Genomic DNA, 25973 nt, shown 5'->3' on the forward strand with positions numbered 1-25973 from the left:
AGCTTGATGTCTTATTTTCTTGGCATCGAAGTTCTTCAAAAGGATGATGGAATTTTCATTTCTCAGAAGAAATATGCAAATGATATTTTGAAGAAATTTCAGATGGAGCACTCAAAACAAGTTCCTACTCCGGTCAAAGAGAAGTTCAAGTTGTTAAGAGAAAATAAAGGAAGAGTAACAAATCCTACATATTAGAAAAGCTTGATTGGAAGTCTGAGGTACTTAACTACAACCAGACCAGATATTGTGTTTGGAGTTTATTTGCTTAGTAGATTTATGTAGGAACCTTATACCAACCATTTTCAAATTGCAAAACGAATTTTTCGATATATCAAAGGTACTTTAAATGATGGTATTTATTATGAAAATACTAATGACGTGAATCTTGTCGGTTACACTGATAGTGATTGGGTTGGAAATATAGAAACAAGAAAAAGTACTTCGAGATTTGCATTTCATCTTGGTTCTGGTGCAATTTCATGGTCATCAAAGAAACAACCAGTAGTAGCACTCTCTATAGCAGAAGCAGAATATATAGCAACAACAAGTTGTGCAACGCAAGCAGTTTGGCTAAGAAGAATTCTTGGAGAATTAAACGAGAAACAAAGTACTCTAACAACATTTTGCGAGAACAAGTCAGCTATTGCACTTTGCAAAAATCCAATATTTCATAGCAGATCAAAGCATATTGATATACGGTTTCACAAAATTAGAGAATTGGTAAATAAGAGAGAAGTTGTGATCGAGTACTATCATACTAAAAAACAAATTGCAGATATATTTATAAAGCCGTTGAAAATAGAATTATTTTACAAGTTGAAAAATTGTTTGGAATGATTAATTCTGTAAGTTTGATTTAAGTGAGACAATATTATTAATTATAAATTAATTTGCATCACTAGAATCTTCACGAAGAGTGTTGAAGTCAAAATGGTCAAAGAAACAAAATTTTAGTAGAATACAATAATTATCATTTTGTTAGAAGCTAACATATTAGAAATTTAAAGAATTTTTAAGATGTTTATAGTTGTGCTAGAAATTATAAGATGCCTACTAATAAAATTAAATAAAAAAGATATAAAAGTTATTCATTTGAATAGTTAAAATTAAAAGTAAAATTAGATAAGTATGTATATTAAAAAATTAGTAAAATTATTAATATAAAGTATTATCTATATAAAAGCACTTATATCTTATGTATTTTGGTGTATTCCATGAAATAAAATTATATTATGAGAATTGAGAATTACTTTTTTATTTTTTTATTTTACGAGTGTTAATAAATTTGAGAGATAAAAATATAATAATATCATTTATATGATGGGTTAATAATATTGGAGCTAATAAAGTATAGGTATTATACTTATAATCATATATAGTACATTTTAGTTATCAATTTAAAATAATTATTTTTTTAAAATATATAAAAAAGACAAAACAAAACTTGAATGGACAGTGGAGACCCACAAAAGGAAAAAAAAAAGTTGCGGAGATATACGGGAACGGTAGCAGAGAGTAGAGAGAGGAGTGTAAATATGAGAGGATAAAGGGAGGAAAAAGACAATAAAAGTCAAAATGGGTGTGAGCTTATGCTTCACCACTTCCGCCACTTACACTCTTCCTTCATTCTCCTCCTCCTACAACAGATCACCATCGCTTTCCCAAACCTTGTTTTTCCCATTTTGCCCCAAACCCCTCTTCTCCCTCAACCTCAACCTCAACCTCAACCTCATGTCCAAGTCCAAGTGTGGCAACGTTGATGACCACACGCTCACGTCATCACTCTTCGATTACCATCGCTTCGATCATCAACTGCTCCAATCCATCGCTTATGATTCTCTTGTTTGGGCCTCACTTCACGGCCTCCTCGTTGGCCACAAATCCATCCAGGTTCATTCACTTCTTCTTCTTCTTCTTCTTCTTCTTCTTCTTGAATTTCATAATCAATTTGTTTCCAATTATAGAATTCCGGAACTGTCCCTGGTGTTGGCTTGGTTCATGCGCCCTTTGCATTGTTGCCGAATCCATTCCCTGAGATTCATTGGAAGCAAGCGTGTCACTTAGCCCCTTTGTTCAATGAACTTGTTGATCGAGTTAGTTTGGACGGAAAATTTCTCCAAGAATCTCTCTCCAGGTAAGCTACCTACAACTAATTGCTTCTGTTCTTGTGTTATGTTTGTAAATTGTAATCTGTTTCCTCGTCTCAATGCAGAACTAAGAAGGTTGATGAATTTACCTCCAGACTTTTAGATATTCATTCCAAGATGCTAGAGATTAACAAGAAAGAGGTATTATTATGTATATATATTTAAATGTTTGTTACTGTTCTTTTGGCTAAATGAATCAATGGGATTTAATGATATTAATTTTAATAGGATATACGATTGGGATTACATCGTTCAGACTATATGCTTGATGAACAGACTAACTCACTTCTACAAATAGAGCTCAACACTATTTCCTCTTCTTTTGCTGGTCTTAGCAGCCTTGTGTCCCAACTTCATAGGTAACTGTTGCTCTAAGTTCTGTATAGTATGTAATTGTTTTTAATGGGAGCGGATATTGTCAATCCTTATTAATGAGATTTTTATCTTGATAATGCCGCTCTTTATTAATGAAATTTTACCTAGTATGTTCATGTCAAAATGCAATAGAAACAAGAGATGTATAGGAGTGACAATATTCATTCCCTTTTTAAATTGTCTTTGTTGATATGGATATATATATGTTTTAAGATCCATTGAGAAGTTTTTGAGTATCAAAATTAATGTTTATTAGGAGATCATATAATAAATGTTTGATGAATATTTGTCCAAATTGAAATTATGTATACGAATTCTGAAGGATTTTTTTAATTTTAGGGCAAACTTTGAGCGGTATCTTTATAATAGTTTTTCATTTTCCAGGAACACACTAAGTCACTATGGAAAATTGCTTGGACTAGATTCTGAAAGGGTTCCTGCCAATAATTCTGTCAACCTGTTTGTAGAGGCATTAGCTAAAGCTTGGAGTGAGTATAATAACCCCAGGTCAGTTTGGAGAAAAAAGTTTGCTTTCCATTTTATTCGCTGCTGCTTCTGATTCTATGCTCTATTTATAAATGGATCTGCGCAGGGCTGTGATTATGTTTATAGTTCAGGCTGAGGAACGAAACATGTATGACCAACATTTTCTCTCTGTATATCTAAGAGAAAGATATCCTTTTTGTGTTGGTTATTGCACAAAAAAGAAAAATGTTGAGCTATCAAATATGATCTCAAAGGAGAAGATGGTAAAGTAGTATCACTTTTTATACTTGGTAGTTAGTAAACAATTGAGTAGTTAGAATTATTTTCCTTAGCTTTATAACACGCATCACATTACAACCATACGAAAAACATTGGCAGAAGTTGATCAAGAAGGAGAACTACTACCGGATGGAACACTTGCTGTGTATGTGTTCCTTGGAAAACTTACTTCTTGCACATGTTTATTTCTTAATTACATTTTGTTTCTGACTGTAGAAAACTATAATTTCTTGGGACTCACAGGGGTGGACAAGCAATTGCTGTCATTTACTTCAGGGCTGGCTATACACCAGCTGACTTTCCTTCAGAATCAGTGAGTGCTTTTTATCCCGCTTCTGCTTCTCAAAATAACTGTCATTATTTTTTCAAATAAAAGTGTCTGTTTAATTTTCTGTTAACTTAAGTTGCTCCTCTTAAACATTGGCAAAGCTTATACATGACATGACTGTAGTACACTATCTTTTATCTTCTTCTCTTCTTTGTCTTTTACTTCTATTTTTATTTTATCTTAGTATATTATGTTACATTTCTTTTAATCAATGTGATCTGATTAACTTGCATTCTTCCTTTCCTCAATCTTTCTATTTCAAGGAATATCTTCATTCATAATATTGTTTCCCAACGTCCTATGGCAGTTGCATTCTTTCAGTTCCAATGCTAGTAAGCCTTCTATTTCTGGCAATTCTAATGGCTTTAGATATCTCTTGCTTATTTTGTAGGAATGGAGAGCTAGGCTATTGATGGAACAATCTTCTGCCATCAAATGCCCTTCAATTTCTTATCATTTGGTTGGTACCAAGAAGATTCAGCAGGAACTTGCAAAACCCAATGTTCTTGAGAGGTATATTTCAAGCTTTTTTGCATTGGACTCATGTGAGTGATTTATTATGTGAAGTGAAATTGCATCATTTTTCAGGAGCTTCTATTCTCCAATAAATGCTGTAGTTGGTTAATCATGAATAGGTTGTATCATTTTATGTTTCATATTGTTTAAGATGATTCTTTAAGGAGGATCTTATGTTTTGTTTTTCATAAAAAGAAGATAAAAGAATGTAGGTTTTTGATGCCTTGGAAATATCAACCTTTGGATGATGGTTCATCAGAAAAATGCACATAATTCCTAAGGAAACAAATACTCCGAGTCTTTGAGTAATTTGTCTATTTTGGCTAATCGTAGTCTTTTTCTCTGGTTGATTTATCTTTCCTAAGTGTCTGGATTAAATCTATAAGCAGGTTCCTTGAAAACAAAGATGATATTGCCAAACTGCGTGAATGCTTTGCGGGATTGTGGAGTTTGGATGACTCAGATATTGCAAGAAAAGCAATTGAAAGGCCAGAACTATATGTGATGAAGCCCCAAAGAGAAGGAGGAGGTCTAATACACCTAAACTTTGATTCAACCATTTGCCAAGAGGATGGGGAATTGACTTAATGAACTCATCTAGCTGTAGTTATTTTTCAGGAAACAACATTTATGGTGATGCTGTGAGGGAAACCCTCCAAAAATTACAGAAAGCAGGTTCTGAAGAAGATGCAGCTTACATTCTTATGCAGAGAATATTTCCAACTACTAGTGCAGCAATTTTGATGCGTGATGGTTGTTGGCATAAGGATCATGCCGTTTCCGAACTCGGGATATATGGTACTTATTTAAGGTATGTTGCTTTTCCACATATCTATAAGAGTTCCATGCTCAAGTTGGCAAAACACTTGACATATCTATGGATTTGAATTTACAGGAATAAGGATAAGGTCATCATGAACAACCAAAGTGGGTATTTGATGCGTACAAAAGTATCGTCATCGGATGAAGGTGGAGTTGCAGCTGGTTTTGCAGTATTAGATAGTGTATACCTCACTTGAAGTGGTAAGCCTGTGAAGTTTTCAGGGTAACCTTAAAGTAAAAACATTATATTCTTGATGGATTGGTTGGTAACATATAATGAATCTTTGGTCATAATTTTATTTCCCTTACTCCTTAACAAGTTAAGGAAAAGAGGAGGCCTAGTTTGTTGTACTGAAAGCCGAAAGGCCTCTTGCTTAATTCCATGTTTCTGACCAGTAAAGATTAATTAACTGTTCAAAACTGCTCTCTTTTGATGGCAATGACATAAGATGGTAAGCATCCACTTGGCCCGTGAAACATCCACCCTTTTATCCGGAACATGAATTTTATCATGCAACATTTCCGTTTCTTTTGGATCTGGCATCTTGGACCAACATTTCTCTTTCTTTCTTTCTTTCTTTTAATTTTTATAAATTACAAGAAGGAGCTGCATTTTCACTGGCGTCTATAAACCTTAGATGGTGTTTAGTAGTAAAGATATGATACAAATGTTCTAGGACTACTGGTTTAAAAATTCTTGAAAATGAGGTGCCAATTGTAACGAGACTCAAATTGCTTGTAAAATTTGTCGATTCAAATGCCGATTCAAATGCGTACAAAGATATTATTTTAGCTTCTAACATGTTTAAACCAGCAAAAACTAAAGTAGTCTCAAAACGCAAGAGACCTGGTTCAAATAATGACAACCTTTGTGCATTGACCATAAAAAATAAAAATAGTAAACAACTCTTAAGAAATTTTATATTGAACATTGTATAAATTTATTACTCTAGATGTTTTCAAGATGTATTATTGATTAAAGATATTTATATGCCATATAATGATACTTGTTTGATATGTAATTGTTTTATAATAAAATTTGTTAATAAATTATTTGTCTATTAAAAGAGTAATTTTCAAATATTTATAGAATAATAAAAATTTATTAAAGACCAGAATATCTAACATGGAATTTATATAGAGAGCAATTTGAGTGTTTACTACTTAGAAACTATTATAAAAGAAGCTTAAGCATAATATATTAAATTGCTAAGTAATGAATAGTGACGATAGCAAAAGTTCATTAGCGTGTTGTGTCCTTCCATCCATATTCACGAGCTCTGTTTTCCCATAAAGCTGTTAGCCTGCGTTCTTGAATGAGCTGTGTCTCTGCCCTCTCTCTTGCTTCTTCACAAGTTTCCACCGCCAAGTTGCACTTTACTGCTTCCTCTTGGTAATGTGATATGCTTTTCCTTGCATCCATTACTAATCTTCTAGCATGTTCCATGCTCTCATTGGCTACAATTTTCTGCAAATTTATCTCCTCAGAGAGCATAGTCACTGGATCCTTATGCATTTCTTCACTCATAGCTGGATCATGTTTACCGCAGTCTGCACTTATATTATAGTATGCTCTTAACACAATTTTCTATTAAATCAATCGAAGAAAGCTCTGAACTAATTGTGTGTGTGTGTGTGTGTGTTTCAAAGGAAAGAGAAGGGGGAAAAACTCACCCGAAGGATTGAAGGGATACTCAGGCAAAGAGCAAAAGCATTCTTCACATGGAGGACATGGAGAATGAACAGTTGTGGCATCTTTCAACCGCCATTGGGAGGGTGGTCCAACTTTGAATACAATGAAACAAAAACTCATCCAAACTAAAACCCACTTCAAAACGCCATGTGGTGGATGAACCCTCCACGCCCTCATTGCAAAAATACAAACTTTGACTCTCAAAACTTAACTTGCAGCAGTGTTCTCAAGAGCAAAAGTCATGGTGCCATTTTAGCATGACTCAAGTGTAATACTGTGAAGCAATGTGTGAGTGTGTGTGTGTGTGAGAGAGAGAGAGAGAGAGTATTTTCGAATAGCACAACTGCACAAGTAAAGGATCAGGTCATGGAGGATGAATTTGACTGTAAAACGCAATGATTGAGAACACTAACAGCTTCACAAATCACAAAGCCTTTTTATATTAAAAAAAAAAAAGTTAGTAGTACTTATTTTGATGTGAATGGAAGACAATGTCTACTTTGTCATTCGGGGAGAAATAAAAGGAGACCCAATCCCAGTAAAGTGCAAAGATGACTACTCTTTAATCTTTATATGGATTTGTTGAAGAGTGAGAATGAGAATGCGATGTAAGGGTGAGAAAGTAAAAAGCCCTTAAGCGCCAGGGTTGGGTTAACACACTTAATAATTAGGTCTGTAAACTTGACAATAGGCCAGGGTGAAAGTTGTTACCTAAAACCTATCTATCCATTCTCAAATAAACGAATTCAAAGTTCAAATATATCCGGGCCAGTTAGTTATACTTATCTCAATGATACATTTAAAATTTGAGCGATCTTTCTGTGATTCAGCGTTCCAAAACAAATACTTATTACTATGTGATTATTAAGCACTAAACAATCTTATACAACCTTTAATTTGGGGATGATTCAACATGGAGATTATGCTCCTGCTGCTATACAGGTGATCCCACATGTCAACGGTGCACGTGCAGGTGCTGCTAAATTGGCTTTTTGTTATTAAAATAAATACAGAAAAAACTATTAGTTTTTTAAATACGCATGAAAAATTGGCTTTTTGTTATTAAAATAAATACAGAAAAATTATTATTTCCCTAAATACGCATGAATAAAAACTTTTTTTAAAATGTGCAGCACCAAATCATGGGAAGTATCTCCGAATTAAAAATAGTCTCCATCTCAATGCCGATGTCCACGAACTAGGCTTTTCAGGTATGGCTTTCGCTATTACAGAGGTGGTACCCACGAAATGGAGGCAAAGGGGGGACAACTCAAGGGAGTCATATGCGAATTGGACCCAATTTATTGGTACCAAACACGAAATGCAGCAATTAAATTGTAATAATCTGGAAGTATTGACCTTCTACCACTAATTTCACGTAATGATTTATCTGTTGAAAATATTGTCCCTCTACCACCATTTTAAAACAATGTTCCATCTGAACCACCTAATGCATATATATTCCTTCTAGTTATTTTGTTTTATCATTTTATCACTATATTTTTATTATTAAATTTGTAACATTGTGTGTGGTATGGAATCTCAATTTTAATTTTATTTTTTTCATATGTGATTTTATTTTTATATAGTTTGCTATTATTTTTATAGTTAGTTATAACAAGTTCTTAACCCCAATAAAAGAAGAGAGAATTCTAATAGAAGTAAAAAATAAAAAATAAAAAACAACAAAATATATATTGACACCCAAACTGAGTCTAATTGTTAATTATTAGAACTTTCTACCTTCTAGATCCAGCCACGTACTTAATTAATTAAATTATGTAATCTTTGATCCACCGGATATGCTATTATTTAATTAAGTTGGTTAAACCACTATTTTAATAATTTGAAACGTTGGTTTGTTAAAGATTGATTCTTTCTTTGTCTAGAATTTTTGGCTCCTTAAAAATTAATTTTGTTTGATGGGTACATCTAAAATGGAAGATGATTTTTTAACAAGCTATTTTTTTTCTATTTAAAATACTGGTTTTAATTTCGTGTGTGTCGCCATTGACATGCCTATTTCATGGATGCCATCTATGAAATGTCTCATTTCGTGTGTGCTGTGCATTTTGAAAAACATTTTGATCCATGCACATTTAGAAAAATAAAAGTTTTTTGTGTATTCTTTCAATAAAAAAAGCCTGCTAAATTCTCCTGTTTCTACGAAAAAGACAAACAGCAATTCAAATACACTTGATTCTTCTATATTTATGATTTAAAATATAATTCTTTAAATTACTTATATAGTTATATAGTTTAGTTATATACTGCGCATTTTGGTGCATAATTTTTCCATTGATACTTCTTCCTCGTTAATAATGATGAAAAGAGAGTTAGAAAAGTTAAAAAAAATTGTGTATATATATATATAGAGAGAGAGGACATGATTTATGCCGATTTTTCTTGGTTATATTGGGTTTGGAAGTTGGGTACATGGGACAGCTAATCAATTGGTCTCCACAATAACCTCCAATAAAATAATGGCTTGTTTAAAGAAAACATATTTGAACACTTGATGGTGTGATTACTGATTAGAACACCCACATCAAGAAAGTCATTTATCAAACACCGGTTATGATTTTCTTCAAATAAATTCACGTGAAAGACGCAATTGGACTGTATACTATACTGAATAGGACTTGAAAACCGACCGCACTTTATTTTCCTTTCCAACTGAAACTTCTATTTCTAAACTGAAAAATTGAATTTCACTAACATAATAACAATGCACAATAAAATGATACCAACATAATAACAATGCACAATAAAATGATAACACTGATGATCAAATATGCTTATGTGCATACAGAAAATAAACTGCCTATAATATTCCCAAAACGATTCTTGTACCATGACTTATCCCAAAACTCAACTCTTATCACCAAGACCATATCGGTTCCTATGTAGTATATATACTGACCTCATTTCCTCAAAACTAGACCCTGTAAAATTTTTTTATACAACAGCCCAACAAAAAACATATAACAGATAAACAAGGGGTAAAAAAAACAAGGAAAACATTCACCGAAAAAAAAAAAAAACAAGGAAAACATCAGTGCCTCAGTAATGTTGTGCTGTGATTAACTCAATAACATGCGATGGCAAGCAAGAACTTTTCCAAATATGATAGAGATATCATCGAGAAAGAAAATAAATTCCTAAGGGATAGGATGGGCGTCTGCAATATTCATAAACTTTGTGTATAAAGGTCCGAGTACAATTTTCGCTCTTTGTATGAACAAATACTATGCAGACTCTTCTAAGTTCTAATTCTATCATAACATGATTTGGAAAACAGGATGCATAATGCATGCGTGCAAAGCAACCTTGTTCCCTTCACTATATAAGAATGCTTCAAGCCTTATCTATAATCTAATATATTATCAATTCATTAGATTCAGTATATTTGAAGCTTCCAGTTGGATGTAAAGTTCATAATGATGAATGTGATGAACAGAGCTGGTTACTGTCAGCAATAAGTAAAGCACGATCTTGTCACCTTATCTCCTTCCTCTTCATTTTCTTCTTGTTCATTGGGGAATTTTTAATCTTATCTCCATAAGATAGAAAGAAAAGGAGAAAGAGGGAAACAAAGAATGCTAGGCACAGTTTGAATTTTTGAATCTCCAGCCCAGATACTAAGAACAGTTTGAACTAATGGTCAAAGAACCTGTTACCTCATTTAGGTCTACATTGTCATCATCAGAATCAGGAAGGTTATCAAAAAATGCATTAAGACACACTGGAACCTGATCATTCCAGGCACCCTTGTTTGCCTGGGCTCGCCATTTCTGGTCAGCTATCATTTCAAGAGAGAGCCCCCATTGAAGCAGTTCTTCCTCCGTATGATGGACTGCCAAGCTGTATTCTCCACCAGCACCCAACTGCATGATGCGGATCTCACAGTTTGCAGGATTGCTCAGAAGCTCAAACTGTTCAACCGTCCACTTGAACCACCTCATGAGGAAAACACGGGATGCTAGCCCATGTGTGACAATTATCAGGTTCAGATCATGGGAAGGGTCTTGATTGAGCCTATTCATGTCAATGTCCCTCCACAGAGATTCAAGGAAACCTGGAAAACAAGAAGCCTCAGAATCAATATCATGCCTTGTCAATCTCTGCAAGTTGCATTAGTTTAAAATACAATTAAGGACCGACAAGTAGGAATAACTTCCTCAAATTGCAGAAAATATAACTCTCCACTTCAACTAAATCCTTTCCATTTTTGTTTGTTATTATTGCACAAGTAATTTCAGGTTTTGTTGCTCTTACTACGTCAAACCCTTTCTTAGTGATGATTCCATAATAATACATGCAACACACTTTCAGATACCACATCCTTTCATTGTGCCAATTTGGTTAACTCGCCTAATTAAACCAATACTCATGATAACAGCGTAAGTTGGGTTTGAATACACTATTATAGCTGGCAAGTGACTATAAACTGTTGTTAATATAATGGTTTGTTTAACTTGAATTCTCTCTCTCAAGGTAAATTCCTCCTTTATTTTTCTTCCTCTTCTATGTAATTAAAATGAAAAAAAATATTTTAATTATGTATTACTACATCAATCAAACTAACTATTCTTCACACTCATTACCTATTACCTGAATCAAACTCAAAATCCACATTATCTTCGTCATAATTCAATATTAGGGCAAAGAATCAGAAACCAAATCCAAATTACCAGGATACAAAAACTACAAGATCCAGAAAAAATCCTTAGGATAAGAGGAAAGGTATTGTGCGTACTTACTGGAAACGCGATCGAAGACATCGGCGGCGGACTCGCCCTCAGGGAAGCGGTAGTAGAATCTGCCGTATCGTAACCGAGTCTCCATGATAGAATCCATGCGCTCACGCTCCTGGAAGTTCCCGAAGTCCTGCTCCCGAATGCGGCATTCTTCCCTCACGCCTATCACGCGCGCCCTCGAGAACGAGCGCCCTAACTCTCGGAGCGTGGATCTGGCGCGCGCATAGGGCGACACGTAGAAGTACAGGCGCCAGTTCGGGGAGGATGAGTCGGAGGCAATGGCTGCACGGATGCATGCCCCGGCATTCTGCGCTTGAGCGATTCCGGTGGGCGTTAGATCGATCTTGTGGTCGGGAGTGGTGGTGCACGCCGCCGTGTCGAGGTTACCGTGCGACTCGCCGTGCCGCACCAGTATTATTCTCTTCGGAAGCACCTTGTGTTGATGCATATTGTTATTGTAACTTTAACTGTTGCTGCATCGAAATTATGGCAAGATTGAAAATTTCAAATTCAAATGAAATTTACGATCGAGCACGCAGTACGCACAGTGCATACACTCCTAATCCCCCAAATCCAATTTCATCTGCCTGGGTTTATGCGTTAAAAGTTAAAACTACTAAAATGATTCGTATTCGTTGGCAAAATAAATTTTAGAGTCGGAAGAATAGAATTTAAAAAGTGGACATTTCAATCTCTAAAAAAAATTAATACATAAATTAATCTTTAAGGTTTTATTTTGACAGAAAAATTAAATATATAGATCAATCTCAACATTTTTCTTTACAAGACATAACAGTCCTTCATCTAAAAAAAATAAAATTATTATTATTATTATTATTATTATTATTATTATTATTAATTACATAATAATATTATATCATGATTTTTTGTATTTTTGAACAAAAATAATAATAAATTTATTCATTAAATTCTTATGTATTTATTTTTAATATAAAAAAGTATATATATATATATATATATAGTCACTCAATAATAATAATAATTAGAGATTATTCTACAAAAAAATTTAAGGTTAAGACTATTTCATATTTTTGTATTTAATATAATCAAAAAATATCCTACTTTAAAAAACATATTTGTATTACAAGAAAATATTTTAATTTGGATTTCAAAACATCATTATAAACTTAGCTTTGTGCATGTGAACAACGATCCTAACATATTAATACACTCTTTTAGTTAGAAACAAATAAGGTGAATAACATGCTTTAAAATTCAAATTAAAATATTTTCTTTTAATACAAACATGTTTTTTAAAGTAGAACATCTATCTTTTGATTATATTAAATACAAACATATTAAATAGTTTCAACCTAGAATTTTTTGTAGAATAATCTCTAATAATTTTATTTATTTATTTATTTATTTATTTATTTATTTATTTATTTATTATTATTATTATTATTATTAATAAGTGACTATGTATGTGTGTGTGTATATATATACTTTTTATATTAAAAATACATACATAAGAATCTAATGAATAAATTTATTATTATTTTTATCTAAAAAATACAAAAAAATTATGGTACAATATTATTGTGCAATTAATAATAATAATAATAATAATAATAATAATAATAATAATAATAATAATAATAATAATATTGAATGGAGGACTGTTATGTTTGACGGAGAAAAACTTACGGATTGATCTGTATGTTAATTTTTTTGGGATTAAAACGTCCATTTTTTAAATTTTTGGGGACTGATCTGGATAATTATTCTGACGGAAAATGAATTGGGGACTGATTTGTCTGCTAGAGTAAAACTTTGGGGATTGATCTATGTATTAATTTTTTTGGGGACTAAAATGTCCACTTTTAAAATCCTTGAGAACTGATTTGGGTAATTACTCTAAATTTTAAATAAGTTTTAGAAAAATTTAAAAATACAATCTAAAAAATTTGATATTAAATATATATTTTAAAAGATAATTTTAAAAATTAAATTTTAATACAAATTTTTGTAATCACTAATAAATTTTTTTTTAAATTTAATTTTTTTGTCAAATAATTTTTTTTAAAAAAATATTATTGTGAATGACTATATTTTTTGAAAAATAAAAAATTTAGAGATTAAATTTTGTTTCGATTTTTGTATGTACCTTCTAAATATTTATTCAAATATTGTCACCAAAATTTAGATCTAATAGATAAGTCATTTGTTAAATATGAAGTTTTTTTTTGTGACCTACGAATTATTGATTTTTTTTGTGATATTTTTAAATCATTCAAGAACTATTTTGTCAATAATATTTTTTAGAAATTTTTTTTTGTCAACAATTAAATTCTTTAGATACTAAATTAGTAGTTAACCCTATTATAATTCTATCACTTGTATTATTCTCTTTTGGTCAATTCTACCATGTAGAAGGAAAAAGTTTTCTACATTTGTAGAAGTAGATGTGTCAAGTATATATGCAATGGTTGTTAAGCGCAGCAATAATATCCCTTTGCAGTGGGGTTATTATGCATCCTTCGAGGTGGACAAAATGTGCAGCGTGACAGAAATTGCAGTTGATCAAAAAATTGTAGTTAGAAAATTAAGTAATGGGTTAAGCAAAATTGTATTTGGAGATAATTGTAGTGGAATTTTTTTTTTTTGTCAGTAAATTGGACAACTTCTAATTCTAAGTATTCCAATGAATTGGACAACTTCCAATTCTAAGTACACAACATATTCACACATTCTTCACATATTTATCACATTTTTTTTCAAATACATCCTCTAAAGTTTGAACTCTGACTTTAATAGTGGAAAGGGGTGAAACGCCACCTGAACTAAGACTCTTCGGCATTGTAGTGGGTTAAATAAGGTGATATTCTCATATGGACCGAGTCGGATGAATACAAAATTGTTTGTAGATGAGCTATTAGATTACATAAGTTGGACCTAGAAAGAAGTGAGATGCGGAGAGGAGAATCATGCTCGTAATTAAAATTCAGTATGTAATGATAGACTTTTGTTCAATGTTTGGTATTGTCGTTGGATATTATGCTCAAAGCTCAGTCCAGAGTTGATAGGGTTAAAATGTTGTAAATATTGTTTTGTCTCCATTTTAAGTGGAAATAACAATGCACTAAAATATTAATAGTGATATAGTTAAGTCATTTCGTCTATTTATGGTTAAAGTCATTTTGTTTATGTCATATTAGTTCTGTGTTTGTTGGTGAGTCCTCTATTTGTACGTTCTACAAAATTAGATGATTTTATTAGGCAAATATCCATACATTAGTGATTTTCGATATGAATTAATTGTTTTAGAGTTAGATACGGGTGTTGTGTTGTCAATAAAAAAAATAACATCTTAATAAGTACACAAGTAGGTTTTAAGTTTTAACCGTGATTAAAAAAAATATTTTAGGTATAATATATTGTAGATGTAAATAATTCATGTTTTATTAAGTCATTTTAACGCGCATATAGTAGAATAATTAATCATGAAAAAATGATGAATTATTATTAATGAAAATGTTTTCCAAAGTGTTATTTGCTACTAAGAGTTTTGTTATCTTAACTCCTAGCCCTTGCTATGATATCTTGTTAAAATTTTTTAAAAAATTTTTTTTGGAAAAAAACTATAAAGTAAAAAAAAAAAGTACATTAGGGAGCAATGTTTATTTTCTAGCTGTTGTACCTCTTCATGTGCATGTATGCCATGACCTACCGAGGCTCGTTCCCTTGTAAATTGGACACTTTGAAGTAACTTTTTTCCAAGACTTCATTGATATTGTAAGGTCCTTTTCAATTTGCAGCCAACTTTCCATTACCCGACTTCTGTATCTCGATATCATCTCTGATCAGAACAAGGTCATTTGTGGCGAAATTTCTTCTGATGACTTTCTTGTTGTATTTCGTAGACATCCTTTGTTTCAACTTTTAACGCTTTCTTCCTTATCAGAGTTTGTTCTCGGACTTCTGAAAGGAGGTCGAGTTCTTCCTTATGAGCTTGGATGTTTCCTACGTCATTCTTGGACTTTCTTCATTTACTTCTATAGGGATCATAGCTTCTATGTCAAAAACAAGTCGAAACAAAGATTCTCAAGTTGTAAAATGGGGAGTTGTCAGATATGCCCATAGAACTTGGGGGAGCTCCTCAGCCTATGCTCCTTTTGTGTCTTTTAGTCTTCGCTTGAACCTAGCCAATATGACTTTGTTTGCAGCTTCTGCTTGTCCACTGACTTGAGGGTGCTCTACTGATGTGAATTGATGATTAATCTTAAGGCTTGCACCAAGTTTCTGAAGGTCGAGTCGGTGAACTAAGTGCCATTGTCAGTCGCGACGGAGAATGGTACTCCAAATCGGGTGACAATATTTTTATAAAGGAATTTCCCACCTCTTTGAGCTGTGATGGACGCCAAAGGTTCTGCCTCAATTAATCCACTTAGTGAAGTAGTCAATCTTTACTATGAGGTATTTTACATGTCCAGGTGCTTGAGAAAATGATCCCAGCAAGTCCAAATCCCATTTTGCAAAAGGCCACGGTGAAGTGGCACTGATGAACTCTTCTGGTGGTGCCATATGAAAGTTGCCATGTATTTGACAAGGTGGACACAGGACATTTCTTGACAAAGTCGGCCGCTTCCTTTTGTAACTATGGCCAATAAAAAGCAGCTCATAACACCTTCTTAGTGTAAACCGCGTTAAATTAGTAAATAATTAGTTGATAAATTAGTTTTTAATAAAGAAGATTAGAAATGCAAATATTATATTAAATTATGATAGAGCTCATCGAAACGAGAATTTTAATACTAATTTCGAAGAAATCAGTCTAAAATTGGACCGAGCGGATCAAACCAGTTGAACCGGTCCCAAAATTGAGCCGTCGGTCCAACCGGACCAACATATTAAATGAACCCAAGCCCTTCTCTCCCTCATCTCAGCAGAAAACGAAGTTGAAGACTTCCAGGGGAGAAGAGCAACGAAAGTTTCCCAAACCCTTACGGTGAATTTCAAAATCCCGTAACTCCTCCGTTTAAGCTCCGATCGCCGCACCATTTGCGGCCACGCGTTCACCGCGTCGAGCTCTATATTTTTATCGGAATAATTTCATAGGTAAGTCATTAAATACTCCCATCCACTCCTTTCCCACAATTCTTTAAAGTATGGTACGAGTATTGAATTTTTTTGCTCTTTGATGTTTTAGGATCCAATTAGCTTGAGAAAAACGTTCACTCTTACTTATGTGAAGCTTGGGTAAGGTGAGGATACCATAATTCTATTTTAATTTTATTAAATTTGAGCTTTGAGTATTAAATTGGATATATATGTGTTATAAATGTGTATTAAGTTGTAAATAAATAATTGGAGCTTGGAATTGTAAATATTGGAACTTGGAGGAAGCTGAGCCTAGTGTTTACTGAATTTTGGAAGGGTTGTGTTTGTTTTAAATAAATTTCCCTGATCGTTACGTGGGAATCGGCCAAGGTATGGTTTAGGTTTCTTGCATTTAATATGTAATGTCCTGTGAAAACTTAGGCTAGATGGCCATAGGATAAGCTGGAATGCAGGTGTATATTTAATGTTTAGTGATTTGATCGATGAACATGCTTGGTTTGGTTTAGAGATTTGATTATGAGGTGGAGTTTCTTACTAAATGAATTTTTGAAAGGATATATGATTGAATTATTAATCATATGATTATATTTTGGTTTGGTTGAATGGTGATTGATGAAATGATATAGAGCTTGTTGAGTATTGTTGTTGGCATTTTGAATTGGTGTTGATAGGTTTGGAAATGAATGATATGGAAATCTTGAATGAAAAATGAGGTTTTGAAGGATTTGCTAAAGTTGGTTTTTGGCCGAACTTCGGCGAGGTATAACTTGGTTTCCGGACCCTCAAATTATTTCTAAACTGTTTTAAAATGAAAATTGGGTTCGTGATGTTTATGCCTGATGACAAGTCATCATATGCTAGCTTTTCAAGCAAATTTCACTTGTTTCATTAGTTTTTATGCACTTTCTTGCATTATAAGTTAGTAATTGGAGTGGAATTGCATGGTTTCTTTGAATCAATCAACCACCCTTTAATTGGCACAAAATCATGGGGTTTAAGCTTAAATTAATTGATTTTTGAATGAATTTTAAACCTTGTGAATTTGGTGATACTTTGATTGGTTGTTTTGATTATTTGTAGGTGAAGAAATGGTGGAAAAGGGAATTTTGGGCACGCTTTGAAAATTAAGCACGCTTTGGAACTTTAGGCCACGCTTTTGAAAGCGTGGCCCATGACCATGAAGCCATGACATGAATTAATGCCTTATGCATGAATTTGTTATTGATAAATCAAAGCATGCATGCATGGGAAATTCAAGCTTTACGGCATTAATGAAAGCATGCCATGCATTTGATTAATTGATATCATCATTGGCATTAAAGAATGAATGAAATGCATGCATTGTTAAAGCCAATGAAAGAATGCATTATTAAAACGAATGGCTTTAACGTGAATGCATTGGCATAAATTAATTAAGCCAATGAATCCCATGGCCAATGAAAGCATGCAATTTTGATTACTAATGCAACGAACAAATAAAGCTTACGGCTAATGCATTGGCATTATGAATTAATTAAAGTAAAGAAAAGCATGCAAAAGCCAATTGGCTAATGCATTAGCAATTAATAATACCCTGGAGGAGAAGTAATGTTTGTGCCAACGTTTGCCTCAAACGTGAGGTTAAACGTTGGCTAAGGAATCCCCTGGAAAAGCTCAATGTTTGCGCCAATGTTTGCCTCAAATGTGAGGTCAAACGTTGGCTAAGGAATACCCTAGGAGGATTCAACGTTTGCGCCAACGTTTGCCTCAAACATGAGGTCAAACAATTGGCTTAAGGAGTGCCCTGGAGAGAAGCTACATTTGCGCCAATGTTTGCCTCAAACGTGAGGTCAAACATTGGCTGAAAATTACCTTGGGGAGGATCACATTTAACCTCAAACGTGAACTCAAACATGAGTGACAGCAACAACCGTTCTGCAGGATGCCATTACACGAAGACGTTTGAGTCAACGTTTGCCTCAAACGTTGACTCAAACGTGAATGATCCCAAAGTCCATAGTGCAAACGGATTTCTTCTCAAGACCAAGAGCAATCAACAGAGGCCATCTTCAACCCAATTTCATCAAGGCCAAGGGCCCAAATTCAAGGGTTAATGATCATTAGAAGGAAGTGTATAAATAGAAGCTAGTTTGATTTAGAGAGCACCTTTTTCTTCTTTTAGAATTTTCATTTGTAACTCCGAGAGTTTTGACTTTGATCTTGGAGAATTGAGAGGAGAATTGAGTTCTCTTCCTCTGGGTTTTCTTGTTTTTTTTTCTACATACTTTGCTTGAGTCTTGGGTGTTGAGAATTGAGAAAATTCTGTCTCAATCTCACCTTGAGATCTCTTTGTTCCTTTCTCTGCATAATTCAGAATTTAGTGATTTGAATTCAAAGTTTCTTTATTGTTTTGATCTTTAATTTGTTTGCAATTGTTCTTTGAGTTGGATCAAGGAAGGCAGTAAGATCTAGACTTGGATTTCTAGTCTCTTGATCCCTGAGATCTACATTTTCAATTTAGTTCATCTGCTGAATGATTCTTCAAGCTAATTTACTTTTCTGTTTGAGATCTACTGCAATTCAATTCATCTTCTACTCTTCTGCTTGTTACAATTTACTTGCAATTGTTTAATTTCTGCACTTCCAGTCTCCAAATCCTTTTATTATTTAAGCCATTTACATTTCTTGCATTTTAAGTTTCAGTTATTTACATTTCTTGCAATTTAAGTTTCTACAATTTACATTACTTGCACTTTAAGATTCGGCTCTTTTAATTCTTCCGTACTTTAAATTCTTGTCAATTATCCCTCTCCCTTTAATTTTCATGCAATTTAGCTTCTGTTCGTTGGATACAAATCACTCAAATCAACTCTTGTTTGCTTGACTAAATCAACCACTAAACTAAAATTGCTCAATCCTTCAATCCCTGTGGGATCGACCTCACTCACGTGAGTTATTATTACTTGATGCGACCCGGTACACTTGCCGGTGAGTTTTGTGTTAGATCGCTTTCCACACATCAAGTTTTTAGCGCCGTTGCCAGGGATTGATTAGATTGACAATGATTAAGTAAGGTGGAGTTCTAGATCAAGCACTTTTTTTCTTTCCTGTTTCTTTAATTTTTGACTAACACACTAACTGTTTGAATTTTTGCTTAAGCTAACTAAAACCTCACTTTAGCAATAGAGTGGAGTTTTCCTGGTTTTTTCTGGCTTTGTGTGATTTTTATGACTGGTTTGTATGTCAGGGACAAGGGGAGCTATACCCACATTTTGTGAACAAGACGAAAGAACCCTTCGGAGGTTAAGAAGAGCAGAAAAAGGGAAAGACATTGTTGGAGAAGAGGATTCAGAAGAAGAATTCCAAGAGATGGAGGAACACTCAACAAATCCAATAAATCCACCAGCAGGAGCAGCCAACAACAACAACAATTCACCACAGAGAAGAGTTTTGGCTTCCTATACATTTGCAAATCCTAAACATTGTGGGAGTAGCATTCTTACCCCAAATGTTAATGCAAACAATTTGGAACTCAAGCCACAGCTCATCACCTTGGTTCAAAACAACTGCTCCTATGGAGGAGGACCACTTGAAGACCCAAACCAACACTTATCCACCTTTCTGAGGATTTGTGATACTGTCAAAACCATTGGTGCACATCCTAACATCTACAAGCTGCTGTTATTTCCATTTTCCCTAAGAGACAAAGCTACTCAATGGTTGGAATCGTTTCCAAGAGATAGCATCAACAATTGGGAAGATCTAGTGAGCAAATTCCTTGCCAAATTTTACCCGCCTCAGAGGATTATTAGGTTGAAGACTGAAGTACAAACATTCACACAGATGGATACTGAACCTCTCTATGAGGCATGGGAGAGATACAAAGCTCTAATTAGGAAGTGCCCTCCTGAAATGTTCAATGAATGGGACATATTGCAGAATTTTATGAAGGCTTGACATTGAAATCTCAGGAGGCTCTGGATCACTCAGCTGGAGGCTCTTTGCAACTCATGAAGACTGCAGAGGAGGCCCAAAATCTCATTGATATGGTGGCTAACAACCAATATTTCTTTGCTCACCAAAGGCAACGCCAACCATCACAAAGGAAAGGAGTGATGGAGTTGGAAGGAGTGGACTCAATCCTAGCTCAAAACAAAATGATGCAGCAGCAAATTCAGCAACAATTTGAGCAAATAGCCAAAAGGATTGATAGCCTCCAAGTTGCAGCAGTAAATACAAGCCAACCATCAACCACATGGGGGCAAGGTGAAGAAGCTTGTGAAGATCAACAGCAAGAACAAGTGAATTACATGCACAATCAAGGCTTTGGACACAATGAGGTTTATGGTGACACTTACAACCCCTCTTGGAAGAATCACCCCAACCTCAAATAGGGAGACAATCACACTCAGACTCAACAGCCATGGCAAAGGAATTCAACCTAAAACAGTTGGAAAAACACAAACCACAACAACCAGCAGAATAATAACCAAAATACATACAGAAAACCACAAAATACTTACCCCAACTCTAACCATCATCCATCCAATAACCAAGTCACCAATCAAAACACTTACCATCAACCCTCAACATCTCACAACCAACCAATCTCACAAGACTCTCAGAGGATCACCAATTTGGAGCTCTTAATGGAGAAAATGATGAAGCACAAAGAGATGACAACAAAGAACCAGAAAGCTTCCATGAAGAATATGGAGAGGCAGATTAGACAGCTTTCCAAGTAAATTGCTATTGAGAGACCATCAAGCTCATTACCAAGCGACACCATTCCTAATCCAAAAGAGGAGTGCAAAGTTATACATCTAAGGAGTGGAAAGACATTGGTGGACAACAAAGAAGCAACCAAGAAAGCTATGGACAGCAACAAAGAGCCAACAGAGAAAGAGGAAGCCAGCAACAAGGATGTGACAACAGGCAAGTAGGCCCAAGAAAAGGAAGAACCAACCAAGGATCACAGCCAGGGAGTGAACTTCACACCTCCATTGCCATATCCCCAAAGGTTCAACAAGGAGACTAAGGACCAACAATTCCCTAAATTTCTTGAAGTCTTCAAGAAATTGGAGATAAACATTCCACTGGCTGAGGCACTAGAGCAGATGCCTTTATATGCAAATTTTTTGAAGGAGCTTATTAACAAGAAGAGGAGTTGGCAAGAGAAGGAAAAAGTGCCTCTCACTGAAGAATGCAGGGCATTAATTCAAAAAGGGCTTCCACCCAAACTTGAAGATCCTGGAAGTTTCCTTCTACCTTGTACCATCGGCAGTATGATCATCAACAAGGCAATGTGTGACTTAGGGGCTAGTATCAATCTGATGCCCTCTTCTCTGGTGAGAAAGCTGTGCATAGAGGAAGTGAAGCCAATACAAATGTCTCTAGAATTAGTGGACAAGTCAGTGATCTGTCCCAGGGGTGTGATTGAAAACCTTCTAATTAAAGTAGACAAATTCATATTCCCTGCAGACTTTGTAGTCTTAGACTCAGATGAGGATGAAGGTGATTCCATTATACTTGGAAGACCATTCTTGGCCACAGCTAGGGCCATTATAGATGTGAAGCAAGGAGAGCTGACCCTCCAAATGCATGATAAAAGCATCACCTTGAATGTCTTCCCAGAAACACAACACATTGATGAAAAGATAAACTACATGGAGACTGATAAAGGAGATTTGCAATGGAAGAAGAAAACAAACAAGAGAATCATTGATTACCTTTCAGAGCAAGAAACAAACAACACAGCAGAGCAAAAAGAGAATGACACTGTGCAGAGTGATGTAGGGAAGCAAGAAGAAGTTGAAGTGTTAGTTACTGAGAAGGAAAGTCCTAAGATACAACCCATTGCCAAAAAGGGGGAAGGATCCACACACAGAAAGAAGAAAGGCAAGAAAAGGGTTAAAAAGGGGTGGAAGAACAAAAAGATCCCAACTGAAGGATTCCAAAAAGGGGATAAAGTGCAGTTAGTCTACCAACAACTGGGGGCAAGCCAACAAGCTGATGACTACTACACTGTCAGCAAAATACTCTCACTAGAACATGCTGAAATTGAGCATCAAGGCACTAAAAGGAAGATCACAGTGAGGGGAGACAAGCTAAGACACTACAGTCATCAACCACCCTAATGAGGGGCCAATGTCAAGCTAGTGACAATAAAGAAGCGCTTGTTGGGAGACAACCCAACCTGAGGTAGTTTTCTTTTAATAGCTATTTTAATAAAAAAGTTAATTATTTTTATCTATATTGCAAGAAGCTAAGTTTGGTATTGCACACCAAAACAATCTAAGGGCGAATGAAGGATTCTAAGTTTGCTGTTCCACCAAAATCTCATCGTAAAACATATTCTCACCTTCTGCATAATGCTAGCTTCAAGCATTTGGATAAACTAGTTAATCATTCTATTGTTTCCTAGTTTTTAGTTCTATTACCTTTAGCAAGACAGAAGGGTCTTACATATGGTTAGTTTGTTGCATGAGAAGCATTGGCAAAGGGACTAAGTTTGGTGTTCACACACCAAAGTAAGTTCAAAAGCCCACAAATAAGCTTTGCATACTAACCAGTTGCCTTAAGGGCTTGAGAAGCAAGCAACTTTTGAAACTCATGCAGGAATATGGCCAACATCTGAAGACAATCTACATTATAACTCAAAAGGGACACAACAGAAGGAAGAATGAAAAGCTGCAACCCAACAGGTTGTATTTACACTTTATCTTTATTGTTGTGAAATGCTTCAATTTAGAGATCCCTTCATGTCTGGCTAAAGTGTTCATTTAATTGCAAGTGAGAATTTTTGCTGAAGAAAGCAATCTGCATAATAAGTGTCATTCCTCACTATCTTAGATTTTGTTTTGTTTCCTTGCTGCTTGAAAAAAAAATGGTTGAATTAGAAAAGTAATTGTTTAATATTGCAAAAGTTAGAATGAAAGTTAGTGGTGGTATTTGTTTGATCCAATTGATAGCTCATAAAATAAATGCTGCATAATGACATGTTACTTGAAGCTTAAGCTAGTTTGCTGCTATGATCCTTCAATTAATGAAAAGTCCCTTGAGAATGGATCAAAAGAAAAAGAAAAAGAAAAAGAAAAGCCAAGAAGTGGCAAAGAAACAAACAATAAGGCTAGGCACCAATAGCTTGGACCTTAGGACACATGCCTGTGGTGTTTTTGTACTAGGATATGCTTGGACAAGTAGGTTCTGAGGAGTATTTCAAAACTTGGCCACTTAGATCAACTGATTTGGGATTGCCAACTGAAAGTCCACAATAAAGAGCAACTTAGCTACAAAATATTTAGTAATCCAAAGAGATGCTGGGCATCAATGATCCTAGGAAGAAAATGTGAGCCTTGTGTCTGTAGTGAAGAAATGTTGAGCAAAACTAAGCCAAAGGCTCCTGCAACATTTGCCACCAAGCCTTCAATGAACAATAAGCTCTAAGCACAAATAAAGAAGGAAAAGCTAGCAAGGGATAAAAAAAAAAGTAAAGCATTATAGCAGCAACCTTAGTGAATCTTTGAGGAAACATATCTTATGTAACAACAAGTAATAAATGAGCTATCATTGTCTGCATAAAATCCCATGAACCAAGTTCAACTATCTGCTAAATAAGGACATGCATACTTCTCCGTTTCAATTCATTTTCTCTTGTGATTAATGCTTGCTTGAGGACAAGCAAGTTTTAAGTTTGGTGTTGTGATGACAAGTCATCATATGCTAGCTTTTCAAGCAAATTTTACTTGTTTCATTAGTTTTTATGCACTTTCTTGCATTATAAGTTAGTAATTTGGAGTGAAATTGCATGGTTTCTTTGAATCAATCAACCACCCTTTAATTAGCACAAAATCATGGGGTTTAAGCTTAAATTAATTGATTTTTGAATGAATTTTAAACCTTGTAAATTTGGTGATACTTTGATTGATTGTTTTGATTATTTGTAGGTGAAGAAATGGTGGAAAAGGAAATTTTGGGCACGTTTTGAAAATTAAGCACGCTTTGGAACTTTAGGCTACGCTTTTGAAAGCGTGGCCCATGACCATCAAGCCATGACATGCATTAATACCTTATGCATGAATTTGTTATTGATAAATCAAAGCATGCATGCATGGGAAATTCAAGCTTTACGGCATTAATGAAAGCATGCCATGCATTTGATTAATTGATATCATCATTGGCATTAAAGAATGAATGAAATGCATGCATTGTTAAAGCCAATGATAGAATGCATTATTAAAACAAATGGCTTTAACATGAATGCATTGGCATTAATTAATTAAGCCAATGAATGCCATGGCCAATGAAAGCATGCAAACTTTAATTACTAATGCAATGAATAAATAAAGCTTACGGCTAATGCATTGGCATTATGAATTAAAGTAAAGAAAAGCATGCAAAAGCCAATTGGCCAATGCATTAGCAATTAATAATACCCTGGAGGAGAAGTAACGTTTGCCTCAAACGTGAGGTCAAACTTTGGCTAAGGAATCCCCTGAAAAAGCTCAACGTTTGCGCCAACGTTTGCCTCAAACGTGAGGTCAAACGTTGGCTAAGGAATACCCTGGGAGGATTCAACGTTTGCGCCAACGTTTGCCTCAAACATGAGGTCAAACGATTGGCTTAAGGAGTGCCCTGGAGAGAAGCCACGTTTGCGCCAACGTTTGCCTCAAACGTGAGGTCAAACGTTGGCTGAAAATTACCTTGGAGAGGATCACGTTTGAGCTCACGTTTGACCTCAAACGTGAACTCAAACGTGAGTGACAGCAACAACCGTTTTGCAGGATGCCATTACACAAAGACGTTTGAGTCAACGTTTGCCTCAAACGTTGACTCAAACGTGAATGATCCCAAAGTCCATAGTGCAAACGGATTTCTTCTCAAGACCAAGAGCAATCAACAGAGGCCATCTTCAACCCAATTCCATCAAGGCCAAGGGCCCAAATTCAAGGCTTAATGATCATTAGAAGGAAGTGTATAAATAGAAGCTAGTTTGATTTAGAGAGCACCTTTTTCTTCTTTTAGAATTTTCATTTGTAACTCCGAGAGTTTTGACTTTGATCATGGAGAATTGGGAGGAGAATTGAGTTCTCTTCCTCTGGGTTTTCTTGTTTTCTTTTCTACATACTTTGCTTGAGTCTTGGGTGTTGAGAATTGAAGAAATTCTGTCTCAATCTCACCTTGAGATCTCTTTGTTCCTTTCTCTGCATAATTCATAATTTAGTGATTTGAATTCAAAGTTTCTTTACTGTTTTGATCTTTAATTTGTTTGCAATTGTTCTTTGAGTTGGATCAAGGAAGGCAGTGGGATCTAGACTTGGATTTCTAGTCTCTTGATCCCTGAGATCTACATTTTCAATTTAGTTCATCTGATGAATGCTTCTTCAAGCTAATTTACTTTTCTGTTTGAGATCTACTACAATTCAATTCATCTTCTACTCTTCTGCTTGTTACAATTTACTTGCGATTGTTTAATTTCTGCACTTCCAGTCCCCAAATCCTTTTAT

The 25973-nt window shown here is 34.6% G+C and overlaps 3 protein-coding genes and 1 long non-coding RNA gene across 4 annotated transcripts; 2 read left to right on the plus strand and 2 right to left on the minus strand.

Moving 5' to 3' along the window:
* The first annotated feature begins 1450 nt into the window (after nucleotides 1-1450).
* LOC112758175 (glutathione synthetase, chloroplastic) lies at nucleotides 1451-5430 on the plus strand. The gene is made up of 12 exons (XM_025806775.3): nucleotides 1451-1890; nucleotides 1965-2134; nucleotides 2213-2288; nucleotides 2376-2506; nucleotides 2907-3029; nucleotides 3115-3195; nucleotides 3352-3432; nucleotides 3531-3600; nucleotides 4007-4128; nucleotides 4521-4660; nucleotides 4750-4942; nucleotides 5027-5430. Exons 1-12 carry the CDS (start codon nucleotides 1576-1578, stop codon nucleotides 5148-5150), a joined length of 1626 nt encoding a protein of 541 aa, XP_025662560.1. The 5' UTR covers nucleotides 1451-1575; the 3' UTR covers nucleotides 5151-5430.
* A 618-nt stretch (nucleotides 5431-6048) lies between these two features.
* LOC112754107 (uncharacterized) lies at nucleotides 6049-6823 on the minus strand. The gene is made up of 2 exons (XM_072219926.1): nucleotides 6624-6823; nucleotides 6049-6527 (listed from the first exon to the last, which is right to left on the minus strand). The coding sequence occupies exons 1-2, from the start codon at nucleotides 6821-6823 to the stop codon at nucleotides 6197-6199; spliced, it is 531 nt and encodes a 176-aa protein (XP_072076027.1). The 3' UTR covers nucleotides 6049-6196.
* LOC140179912 (uncharacterized) lies at nucleotides 6227-7184 on the plus strand. Its single transcript, XR_011873953.1, has 3 exons — nucleotides 6227-6346; nucleotides 6442-6520; nucleotides 6604-7184. It is a non-coding gene; the product is annotated as an uncharacterized lncRNA (long non-coding RNA).
* Nucleotides 7185-9800: 2616 nt separating this feature from the next.
* Nucleotides 9801-12083, minus strand: LOC112758457 (phosphoglycerate mutase-like protein AT74). The gene is made up of 2 exons (XM_025807136.2): nucleotides 11410-12083; nucleotides 9801-10724 (listed from the first exon to the last, which is right to left on the minus strand). The coding sequence occupies exons 1-2, from the start codon at nucleotides 11852-11854 to the stop codon at nucleotides 10288-10290; spliced, it is 882 nt and encodes a 293-aa protein (XP_025662921.1). The 5' UTR covers nucleotides 11855-12083; the 3' UTR covers nucleotides 9801-10287.
* Nucleotides 12084-25973: the final 13890 nt, after the last annotated feature.

The sequence above is a fragment of the Arachis hypogaea genome, chromosome 16, assembly GCF_003086295.3.
Source record: "Arachis hypogaea cultivar Tifrunner chromosome 16, arahy.Tifrunner.gnm2.J5K5, whole genome shotgun sequence".
Lineage (NCBI taxonomy): Eukaryota > Viridiplantae > Streptophyta > Magnoliopsida > Fabales > Fabaceae > Arachis > Arachis hypogaea.